At 38.1% G+C, this 12,462-nt stretch overlaps 1 protein-coding gene across 1 annotated transcript in view; it reads right to left on the bottom strand.

Moving 5' to 3' along the window:
• LOC130838361 (UPF0547 protein C16orf87 homolog) overlaps positions 1–12,261 on the bottom strand; it is a 128,042-nt gene extending 115,781 nt beyond the window's left edge. Inside the window, exons 1-2 of the mRNA XM_057711321.1 lie at positions 11,909–12,261; positions 6,930–7,026 (exon numbers count right to left, since the gene is read on the bottom strand). Of these exons, the coding sequence (XP_057567304.1) occupies positions 6,930–7,026; positions 11,909–11,974 (163 nt within the window). The 5' untranslated portion in view covers positions 11,975–12,261. The remainder of the gene's footprint in view (positions 1–6,929; positions 7,027–11,908) is intronic.
• Between the last annotated feature and the right edge of the window lie 201 nt (positions 12,262–12,462).

The following is a 12,462-nucleotide window of genomic DNA, read 5'->3' as shown; positions in this document are numbered from 1 at the left end:
GCTTTCCCCACTTGGTGTCCGTATGTTTGTTCTCTACATCTGTGTTTCTATTTCTGCCTTGTAAGCCGGTTGATCTGTACCATTTTTCTATAGTCCACATATATGTGTTAATATACGATATTTGTTTTTCTCTTTCTGACTCACTTCACTCTGTATGACAGTCTCTAGATCCATCCATCTCTACAAATGTCCCAGTTTCATTGCTTTTTACAGCTGAGTAATATTCCATTGCATATATGTACCACATCTTCTTATCCATTCATCTGTTGATGGACATTTAGGTTGCTTCCATGTCCTGGCTGTTGTAAATAGTGCTGCAATGAACACTGCAGTGCATGTGTCTTTTTGAATTATGGTGTTCTCTGGGTATATGCCCAGTAGTGGGATTGCTGGGTCATATGGTAGTTCTATTTTTCGTTTTGCAAGGAACCTCCATACTGTTCTCCATAGTGGCTATATTCTACATTCCCACCAGCAGTGCAAGAGCGTTCCCTTTTCTCCACACCCTCTCCAGCATTTACTGTTTGTAGATTCTGATGATGTCCATTCTAACCAGTGTGAGGTGGTACCTCATTGTAGTTTTGATTTGCATTTCTCTATTAGTGATGCTGAGCAGCTTTTCATGTGCCTCTTGGCCATCTGTATGTCTTCTTTGGAGAAATGCCTATTTAGGTCTTCTGCCCATCTTTTAATTGGGTTGTTTGTTTTTCTGATATTGAGCTGGATGAACTGTTTATATATTTTGGAGATTAATCCTTTGTCTGTTGATTCATTTCAAGGCTACTTTTAAAACTCCCAGTCAACCATTCAATTTAGAAATGAAATCCTACATGAACAATAAAGTCAATTTTTAAAAATTTATCTCCATGTAATACTGGCCCCCTAAAAAAGATAAAAGAAATAATACTACATTCCTAACTCATTTAGAAAGATATCAAAGAATAATTAATTGCCTTGAGGTTCTATGCCCTTTTACAAAACACTGAGCATTAATACAGCTTTATTTGTAATACTCATCTTTTCCTCTCACCAAAATTAAGATAATTTTACAATTTAAAATTAATTTCCATAATAGATTTTACTTCTTTATATTTTCAGCTTGCAAAGTTCTATATTGTTCTAGTGTCCTACCTCCCTATTTTCATGTATGTTATGAATATACAAAGATGATTAGTACATTTGCAAAACATGAGTTTTCCAAGAATTCAAATCTAGATAAATTTATGACTTATTTTCCTCCTGTATGTCACACAAAGGTACAATTAAATAAGAGGTTTCAACCCACTGAAATTTTTTTTAATTTTTTTATTTATTTTATTTATTTATTGGCTGTGTTGGGTCTTCGTTGCTGCACACGGGCTTTCTGTAGTTGCTGTGAGCAGGGGCTACTCTTCATTGTGGTGTGCAGGCTCCTCATTGTAGTGGCTTCTCTTGTTGTGGAGCACAGGCCCTAGGTGCATGGGCTTCAACAGTTGTGGCACATGGGCTCAGTAGCTGTGGCTCATAGGCTCTAGAGCACAGGATCAATAGTTGTGGTGCACGGGCTTAGCTGCTCCGTGGCATGTGGAATCTTCCCAGGGCAGGGCTCGAACCCGTGTCCCCTGTATTGGCAGGCGGATTCTTTACCACTGCGCCACCTAGGAAGTCCAACCCACTGAAATTTAAAATGATCTTTTATAGCTTTGATTTTAAGATAAGTGCGATCTGAGCTTTAAAGATGTTTCTCTTTTCTGTTGTAAATGTTTAATCATGCAAATGAAAGTCTTCCTTGATTCCTCCTTGTTAACTAGTGATCTACTTATACATTTACTGATTAATACTACATGTAGAAACCATTTTGTGGAGTCTTAAAAACAAACTATAAATAGAACCACAATATGATCCAGCACCTCCAATTCTGGATATTTATCCGAAAAAAATGAAAAACACTAACTCAAAAGATTTATGTATCCCCATGTTCACTGAGGTATTATTTACAATAGCCAAGATATGGAAAAACCTAAGTGTCCATCAATAGATGAATGGGTAAACAAAATATGGAGTATTATTCAGCCATCAAAAAAAAAAAAAGAAATCTTGCCATGTGCGACAACATGGATGGACCTTGAGGGCATTATGCTAAGTGAAATAAGACAGACACAGAAAGACAAATATATGATCTCACTTATGTGTGAAACCAAAAACAAAACAAAACAAAACAAAACCCAGGAGCTCATATACCAAGAACAGATTGGTAGTTACCAGAGGCTGGAACTGGGAAGTGGGTGAAACAGATGGAGGTCCAAAAAGCACAAACTTTCAATTATAAAATAAGTCAGTCATAGAGATATAATACACAGCATGGTGACTATAGTTAATAGTGTATTGTATATTTGAAAAGTCTCATCACAAGAAAAAAAATTTTTGTAAAAAATGAATTAATACAAGTATTGTTTTGCACTTTCTTCTTAAATTAACAGTACTTTAGAGATTTTTTCCATGTCAGCAATTACAAATCTGCATCATCCATTTTTTTAACATATTTATTTATTTATTTATTTAGGCTGCACCAGGTCTTAGTTGCAGCACCTGGGATCTTTAGTTGCGGCATGCTGGATTTAGTTCCCTAATCAGGGATCGAACCTAGGCTCCCTGTATTGGGAGCACGGAGTCTTAACTGCTGGACCACCAGGGAAATCCCTGCATCATCCTTTCTAAGTAGCACATACTGTTGTTTCCTGAAGGATGCACCCTAAGGACACCCCTGGTGGTCCAGTGCGTAAGACTCCACACTCCCAATGCAGCGGGCCTGGGTTCGTTCCCCAGTCAGGGAACCAGATCCCACATGAATGCCACAACTAAGAAGTCCACATGCCACAACTAAAGATCTTGTGTGCCGCAACTAAGACCCAGCACAACCAAAATAAGTAAATTAATAAATATTAAAAGAAAAAAAGATGTACCATACTTAATTAAACATTCTCCTACTGATGATATTTGGCTTAACAACTTTTTGCAATTACACTGTTGACTGAAAATCCTAGTAAATATTTTATTGTGTATTATAAACAATTATATCTCTAGGCTACATACCAATCGATAAAGAAGTCTACATTCTAGGTTATATAAATTTAAAACTTTTAACAACTACTGTCAGAATGCCCTCCAAAAAGGTTGTGCCAATTTACACTCTAACCACTAGTATGAAAGTACTCATTTTGCCTTAATTATAAAAGCACTTAGAAATCCTTTACATTTTTGTCAGAATGTGGGAAAAAAGAATGGTATTTTATTTCCACTGCATTTCCCAGATTATTAGTGAAGTTATCTTTCCAAATACATATTATCCATTTTCATTTCTTCTTCCATAAATTCTCTGCTAATTAAAATGGAAATGTTCTAGATCCCATTGATAACATTCATCAAGAACTTGATAAACTGTGGAGATTTTTTAAATTGTACTCTTCAATTCCCCACATACTATGGACTAGCCAAGGAAAATCTTACTTTTAAGAAACTTAATTGTAAAAATTAGTATTTATTGTACCTATAACACACCAAGCTTTCTTTACGTTAGACATTTTCATATGCACTTCATCTATACTTTAATCCTCTAAGGCTGGTACTATAAACCTCTGTATACACAAGTAGACAGTAGCTGCTCACGGAGATTAATTAACCTGTTAGAGTGTGACCAAACTGGAATCTGAATCTGAAGCCAGATCTTCCATATAACATACAACAACATATAGTACATCTGTGTTCTATACCCAACTGATTTCCAGGATTTGAGTACTCTTAATCCTTCTTAAAACCCTTTCCTCCTCTGGTTCTATAGCAGTCTATCCCTGATATTTCTGTTTTTTCTATTCTTTCTTTTGCTGGTTCTTCTTCCTCTTCCCTAGGATCTTCTAGGCTTCAATGTTTCGTCTTCACTTCGAGGTCACAAGGCTACTCTTATTAAACAGAAACTTAGGAAACTCCAAATGTAAAATAACAATGAACTGCTTCTCACTCATCACCCTGACTTATGTAACACCACTCTCTGTTGGCTGTTCTCCTGAAGCTGACATTTTTTTCTCAGTTGACATGACCTCCCTACCCACTTCTACCCTTTAAGATTGGAGTCTGTCAGAGTTCAGTCCCCAAACCTGCTTCCTCTTCCTACCCTACAGACTCTATAGAACTAGCTCATCCATTTCCATGATGTCAACAATCATGATGATTCAAAACTTTTATCTCCCACTGAGGCTATTCCGAGCTTCAGACTGTATGTCCAACTGGAAAAACAAAAATCAAAAAAAAAACAACCCCACATGGATGATATTTCACAACTATATCCAAACCTAGTTTCTTCATCTTTCCCTCAAAACTTGTCTTTGCTTTTTCTTCCCTTTCTAACCAGTAATCCCAGTCAAATCTGGGAGTCATTCTAAAGTCTTCCCTCTCCTTCAAATGATTCTAACTCCTTAACACTTGTAGCATCTGCCCCTTTTCTCTGTCCTTGCTAGGTTTCTTCCTTACCTCCTTCCTCACCTGAATCACTGGTATATAGAAGGATCTCAAAAATATTTGTTGAGTAAAAAAACACACACACTTGTCCCACTAACAGCATGGACCATGTCTTATTCATTTTGAAGACTCAGAACTGAGTTGACATGCCACCCCAGCAAATCCACTGAATGAATCATTCCAGGGCTCCCATACCTCAATCAAACTCTTAGGGAATAAAAACTAGGAATTGGGGCGGGGTGGGGGGTGGGGATGAACTGGGAGATGGCGATCGACATGTACACACTAATATGTATAAAATAGAAAAATAAAATTTTAAAAAAAAGAACAGGAATTTTTAACAAGCTCTATGGATGACTTCTATATAACCAATCCAGCAATAGCCTTTAAGAACTAATGGATTAATAGTAAGTCCGTTATCATGCTGAAAGGGAGCAAACTGAGAGGCAGAAATGGAATTAAAACAGCTTTCCTCCCATCTCTCCATAGACCTAGGATAAAGAGACCTCTCACAGGCATAAATATAAATAATTCCTGAATCATCTCCTACTATAACCATTCTTTCTCTAACTTGGCATCCTCACTCAGTTAACATACTGCAACAGCTCACTTCCACCTTGTAACACACAAACTATTCTCTAGACAGCATTCAGAATGATTTTTCTAAAAGGCCAATCAGACCATGCCACCTTCCTCGTACCTCATCCCACATCCAGGGATAGTTTCTCTTCACACTATAAGAACAAAACTCAAAATCTTATTATAGTTCACAAAGTCTTAAATAATCTGGCCCCTGCTTATTCCTCTGGCCTCATATCAAACACTCTTCAGCTTTTACTGTATACACTGCAACCACACTGGCCTTTTTGTTCCTAAAATATACCAAACTTCTAACAACCTTAGAATTTTAGCATTTGCTATCTCATCTGTCAAGAATGATCTTCTTCCTGATCTTATGGCTACCACCCCCATGTTCCTATTCAGCCTCAGCTTAAAATGTCACCTCTCAGAGACGCCTCCAACCATTCAACCAAAAGTAGCCTTCCAGTTGCACACTGCAGCACTCTAATTTCTTACAAGGTGTTTATCACAAGTTGATATTCTCCCTGCTTATTTATTCTCCATTTCCTGCCCACAAGAATATAGTAAACTCCATGACAGCAGTGAACCCACCTTGATAGCAGATTCATTCATTACTTTAGGCCTAAGGCTTAGAACAATCCCTAGCATATATACATTTGTAATCAATCGACTCTTATTTGGGGATCATGAACAAAGTTCTGACTTTATCAAAGAATAACAAAATTTTGTTTTTTAATAAATATATCCGCTGAATCAGGGAGGGTGGGGGTGAGTCAAGGGAGGGAGGGAATATGGGGATATGTGTATAAATACAGCTGATTGACTTTGGTGTACCTCAAAAACTGGTACAAGAGTGTAAAGCAATTATATTCCAATAAAAATAATAAAAATTTAAAAATTAAAATAAATAAATATATCCACTGAATAAATCCAATTTGTCTACATTAATGGGAAGATAAAATTCAAACAAACATGTTTTTAGATATTCTCTATCAGGGAACTACAAAAAAATCACCAATGTGTCTAAAAATTATATTCACACCCAAATCAGGTTATACTGTTTCAGTCAGCAGTTGGAAAAAAAAAAAAAAAACCTTTAAAGTTGTTATGCATTTTACCAGCACTATGAGAGGAAAAAACTAAAATGTCCATCAAGCAGTGAACAAATGAACAAATTGTGGCATATCCACACAAAGAATACTACTAAGCAGTAAAAAGGAATGAATTCTTATTGACATACACAATAAATGGCTGAATCTTAAATTATGCTCAGTGAAAGAAGCCAGGTGAAAAAAAGAGTACATACTGTATGATTTCATTTATATAATGTAAAGTTTTAAAACAGTGACAGAAAGCAGATCAGTGGTTATCTGGGGGAGTGGGGAACAAGATGGAAAGATTACAAAGGGGAACTAGAAAACTTACAGGAATGATGGACATGTTCATTATCTTGATTGTGGTGATTGTGTGATTGGTGTAAACATATGACAAAACATCATACACTTTAAATATATGCAACTTATTGGATGTCAATTATACCTTTATTAAACATTAAAAAAAAAAAAATGACCCAAGGGATTGGGTCACTCCCTTGCTTAAACCCTTCAATGGTGCTCTGTCTTCCAAAAATAAAAAATAGAAAATTTGTTACAAGCTTTATCAGCATTACAAGGGAGTTAACATTTAAATAGAATGAACGGCACACTAATGTCATAAGCTGATTTTCAATAGCTAATAAAAACCAAACACATACTTCAATAGTGTGTGTTCAACAAAAATTGAATAGTAAATTGACAAAAATTAATTTTAAATTTCTACATCAAACAGCTAAAAATGTGGGAAATTCTCACAATTACCTGTAGAAGATGGTGATTTTTCTGGGTGTTTTGCATTTAAAAGTTTCCTGCTAATAAATATGTAACCACAGGGACATGATTTACATGCAACAGGAACCTGGAGACAAAAAAAAGAAAATTTATTATTACTATTTTTCTGTTGTTAAACTCCTCAGTGTTTATGTACTCTCCTGAACTGAATGATAAATGACTTAAAGTAGGAATCATGGATTTATTTAAACCCCACCTCCTTACAACAAATTATGAGATGAGTATTGTGTCCTTTACATCTTCACATTCTACTAATGCATTACCACACCATGATATAGCAAATGCATGATAAACATGTGCTGATGTGAGTGAACAACAGAAAACCACAACAGGGTCAGAGCCAAGGAAAAATACATGGGGAAAAGGCAGCATTTCCTAAAATATTAGTTTGACAGCAGCTTATATAGAATAAATTGGAAAAAGGGGCATGGTTGGGAAGTCATTAAAGTAACCCCAACATAATATTATGAGGGCCCCACTGGCATAATGAGAATGGAATTGGAGAAAAGGTAGATCTACAAGACATTTCAAAAGGAAAAAGAAATGAAAACAATCCAGATTTCAACATGAGGGTAAAATGCCAATTACTACTGATAAAAAAAAAATAGTTTACAACAACCAGTTTGAGTTGAAGTCTAGGATCTTACAGTCTCAGCTCCAGGAAAGAGGATGGATAAAACACTTAAGCTCTTTAGGCTTCTGTTTCTAAACCTGTTAAAATATTTTTACAAGTGGCTCCTTTCTCCATTTCAAGTCTATAAATATTTTTTAAAAGCCAAATGTTACTGAAAATCATTGAAAAAAGTTTTAGATTTCCCTCCACATCTGTTTCACTAATATTAACCTTAACGATCCTTGGACTTACAGCACATTCACTAAAAACCATAAAGTAATCAACAAAAAGTACTCACAGAATAGTAATTACAAATTCTCTTTGTAAGATAAATTCCATTTGCCCACTGTTCTGCTTATGTAAAAGTTTAATTACAATTATAAGGCTTTCATCCATTTATGTACAAAATGCCTCATATTCTAGAATATAAATACTTGATCTACGTAAGCTAAAGCAGAATTTTGGCAGAATTTCTTTTCTTTGCATAAAAATAGTGAACAAAGAATTCTAGTCTGTATTTATGAAAAATAACTATGACTCCTATAAATTCCAGATATGTCTAACAGCTTAGTTTATCAAGAATGTAATGAGATTCAAACCATGACACAAAATGTAATGTTACACTTCTTAATAGTGTTAAATTTGCCTAAAATAGATATGTTTTTGTCATCTAAAAAATTTCACATCTTCATAGAAACCAAGCTCAAAGATACTGACTCATTTCCTCTACACTTAAATACATCATTAAGGCCATCCACAGTAATATAAACTGTTTTACATTAATGCTACCCAAAAAACACAGAACACAATGTTCTTACTCAACAGATCCTTTGCTACTAAACAACCATTTTCTTTCAGCTACTGAAACTCAACAAATTTAAATTCTTATACACAAAAAAATTATATCAACCCATATCCAGAATTAACAGAGTGCTACAGTAAGATGAGAAATGTACATCAGGCTTTGCCATGACTAATTCGATTGATAGGCTGATTTACATCCCTTAATGAAAGTGTCTTATGCTCAGGGAACATTCCTGTGCCTGAGCTAAATCATCCTAAGGTCCACTTGAAAATGGAAAGTTCCCCTCACACAACCCTGAAAAAAAACCCAACTAACCACCACTACAATACAGATCCTGTAAAAAGAATTATTAAATAGGGTGGGCAACTTGAGTAATATTAATCTCTTTAAATTATTGTATAATTTGGATTTTAAACAAACACCTAAACTTCCTTTAAATTTCAGTTGTAATGCCAAAGACAACAATAATGAAAGTTCTAATGCTATACTTTCAGGATTTTAAAATGGAAGAAAAAAATTCAAATTTTTGTTTACTGATGGCTTGTGAATCACTTTATTCCTTGAAAAATAGGTATTTAGATTGCATGTTTTACAAGTAAGACAGGCTTTAAAAAAAAAAAAAAACAGCAAAAAACAAAATCCTAGTCTTGTTTCACTGACTTTAAAAAGCTCAAAAATAACCAAATTACAGAGAATCCATCTATACTCTTTGTTGCTAAGAAAATCAAAGTTACCTCTATCAGACATATTTGCTAAATGTCACATAAAATTTCCTAAAATTTTTTCCTAAAAAGGGGAAAAAGCTGATCTAATAAAGGAGAAAAAGGCAAAACCAGAAACATACACCAAAGATACTGGAAAATTAGTAAGAATCTTGACTACTACTACACTCAAAATGGCTCAGTAATTTGAGTTAGTGGATGTGAAACCCGTTGAAAATGAAAAGTATTGTGGTTTAGATGTTTCAGAACTACGTTTTCAATAGAGGCATGTAAAAGGGGATGTTATAAAGCAACTGAAAATCTAGGTCTTTCTTGCTTGCTGATCTCTGTACCTGTTTTGAAACTTACCCACACATACAGAACATATGTAAATCTATTCAACTGAGGCAATATCCTCAAACTTTAAAGATTTTACATTTATGTTTATAAACTATATCTAAATTCTAATAATCATCAAGCAACTTAGAATAACAGCAGTATTCTAAGTTTTTTTTTTAAATGGCTTCTTGGATTATAATGCTTTTGCTCACTTAAAAGAAACTTCTACTTTCAAATAATTATAAAGCTAAAAGTATTATTTTCCTTAATTGAGTTACCTTTAGTAAAAGACAAATCGCTTTTAAGAATCACCAAAAGTTTGAATTAGTCACCACGTACGTTATCTTCTCTTAAGTATTTAGAATAAAGGACAACACAAACCAACATTTTAAGTTATACTGCTGTAACTTGCTATAGAATGAATTGTTTCCACCCCCCAAAAAACACCCCAGCAACGAATTCGTACGTTGAAGCCCTAACACCCCGATGTGATGGTATTATTTGGATAACTAGGTTTAGATGAGGTCATGAGGGTGGTGCCCTCATGGTAGCATTAGTGTCCTTAGAGGAGACACCAGAAAGCTCCCTTTTCTGCCAGGATCTTGGGACTTCTAGCCTCCACAAATGCGACAAAATAAATTACTGTTGTTTGAGCCATCCAACCTATGGTTATTTTGTTATGGCAGCTGGGGGCAGGGGCTGCGTGAGTAACAACGAAATAAAATGTGGTATTTCCAAACAAAATGTTGAATAGCTACAAGTTTCCTATCCTTTCCTCTTTTTTTAACCAGGCTATTAAAAACAGGTTATTTTCCCCAAAAGGTTACTTTATGCCAACTACAACAAGGTCAGGATTTGCAATAACTGATGCCCTATGGAAACTGGAATGCATAATGCATACCATGTAAACCTTATACTTCCGCACAATTAAATGGAACAAATGGAAATGATTTAAATATTGAAATAATCTTTGACGAGGAGACAAACAGAAAAGTCCAATTTTTTCAGAACATTTAGTTTAATGGTAAGAATGGAAATTTAACTCTATTGTGGAAAACATCGCTAAACTGTTTCTAAAATGCATACTCAATAAACTCATAAGATCAATAAACTGTAATTCTCCTTGCAGTCTTCCTCTGATCAGCATACCTACCATCGCCCATAAAAGATATTAAATAAAACATGTAACATTTTCTGTTAAAAGATTTGATCAACCTTTAAGCTTGCTCCTTAAAGCACTAAAATCACATTATTAAAGTCTTCAGCCATTTCAAATTACTCCTGATTTAAAAAAGGAAGGAAGGAAGGAAGAAAGAAAGAAAGAAAGAAAGAGAAGGAAGGAAGGAAGGAAGGAAAGAAAGAAAAAGAAAAAGAAAGAGAGAGAGAGAGAGAAAGGGGGAGGAGGGAAGTAGTCATTTTGAAAAAATTCTCTCAGTGGAAAAGAAAAAAACACACCCAGATCTGCATGTTGGAGTGAAATAAAGGCCCTTACTAATGCTTTTAACCGAGAGTTTTAACTCATTAGATTATAAGGTTTAGAGGAACGTGTATTATTCTAGTAAAACAATAAGGCATCCTTAAACTAAAACAGTAAAATGAGATTTTTTTCTACTACAGCTATGACACCATTAAATCTGTGTAGAAAGCAATCATTTAAAATTCATAAAACCACATATTATTTTTTAGAAGATGTGGAAGCAGAAACGCCAAATTTTTAACAGCGGATACCGCGACGGATAGGGGGAAGTGAGAAGCGCCCAGAAAGGAAGGGCTTCAATAGGGGCGTTATTCAATAATGTTCCACTTAAAACAATGTACAGAAAAGATTCACGATTACTTAAGTCAAAATTACAATAAATATATTTAAAAGAAGAAAATCTCTGTATTTCGCCAAAAATTAGAACTATTACATTACGGGCCATTTAAGCATCCGCCCAGGTCGCGGGGGCAACAGTTTTGGGGGTCCACCGTACACATCCGAAAGGGGAACAAAGCAACCCTGTGTGGCAGGAGCGGGATTTGGAAGCCAGCAGCCCGACTCGGAGTCGGCACAACGGGCATTCTTGTTGGGGCAGGAGGGGGCCGAGGGACCGTACTCGTCCACTTCGGCCGCTGCCCCACACTCCTGCTGCTGTCACCGGAGCCGGCCAGGCGATTCGGGAAGGGTCCGGACAGGGAGCCCCGTCTGCTCACCATAAACCCACGCCCCCTCTCGCGCGGCCCGGCCACAGGGCAAGACACTCGCCCGTCTAACCGCCGTCAGGTGGGCACCAGCTGGGCCGCGGCCCCGGGCGCTTCCCCGGCAACTCCTCGGCTCGGCCCGGCCGGTTCGGGGCTCCCATCGTGGCCGCAGACCCGGAGGGCCGGCCCACACGCTCGGCCGCCGGGACCCCGGCGAGGCGGCCTCTCCACAGCCAACGGCCTCCGGCAACGGCCGTCCGCCCGCGCGCACCCGCCCCGCCGGCCCGCGCGCCCGGCCCCCGGCGCCCACCTGTTGGTCACACTCGGGGCATGATTTGGTGGCCATCTTCACTTTCTTGGCTCGAGTTGCAGACATGCTCCTCTCTGGCGGCGGCGGCGGCGGCAATAGCGGCGGCAGTAGCGGCGGCGGCGGCGGCGGCGGCAGCAGCAACGACTTGGCTCCGCCCCTCGTACCTCAGCAGCCCAGCCTCCGCCCGCCGGTCCCCGCCGGCCAGACCGAGACTCTGACGGGTGCGCGCGCGCGCGTGCGCGAGCTCGCGCGGAGCCTGCGTGCGGAGGGGGCGGGGCGCGGCGTGCGCCGTCTCTGAGGGACCGCGGGGCACGCTCGCACCCACACTGCTCCGGTCGACCAGCGCGTCCCGGTTCTCACGAGAGCATACTGCCTGGATTGTCCAGCGGGACAATGGACACGCCCTCTCTCGGCCTGACGAACGGCGTGGGAGCGTGGCTTGGCCGGGAGTAGGCAGTAACGGGCGTCGGGCTCGGCCAACGACTGCACAGGTAGGGCGGGTCGTGGTGCTGAGCACGCCCCCTCCCTCGGAGGAAAGAGAACGCGAGCGTGGA

Source organism: Hippopotamus amphibius, chromosome 16, assembly GCF_030028045.1.
Source record: "Hippopotamus amphibius kiboko isolate mHipAmp2 chromosome 16, mHipAmp2.hap2, whole genome shotgun sequence".
NCBI classification, from domain to species: domain Eukaryota; kingdom Metazoa; phylum Chordata; class Mammalia; order Artiodactyla; family Hippopotamidae; genus Hippopotamus; species Hippopotamus amphibius.
This window is presented reverse-complemented; position numbering and strand designations above follow the sequence as displayed.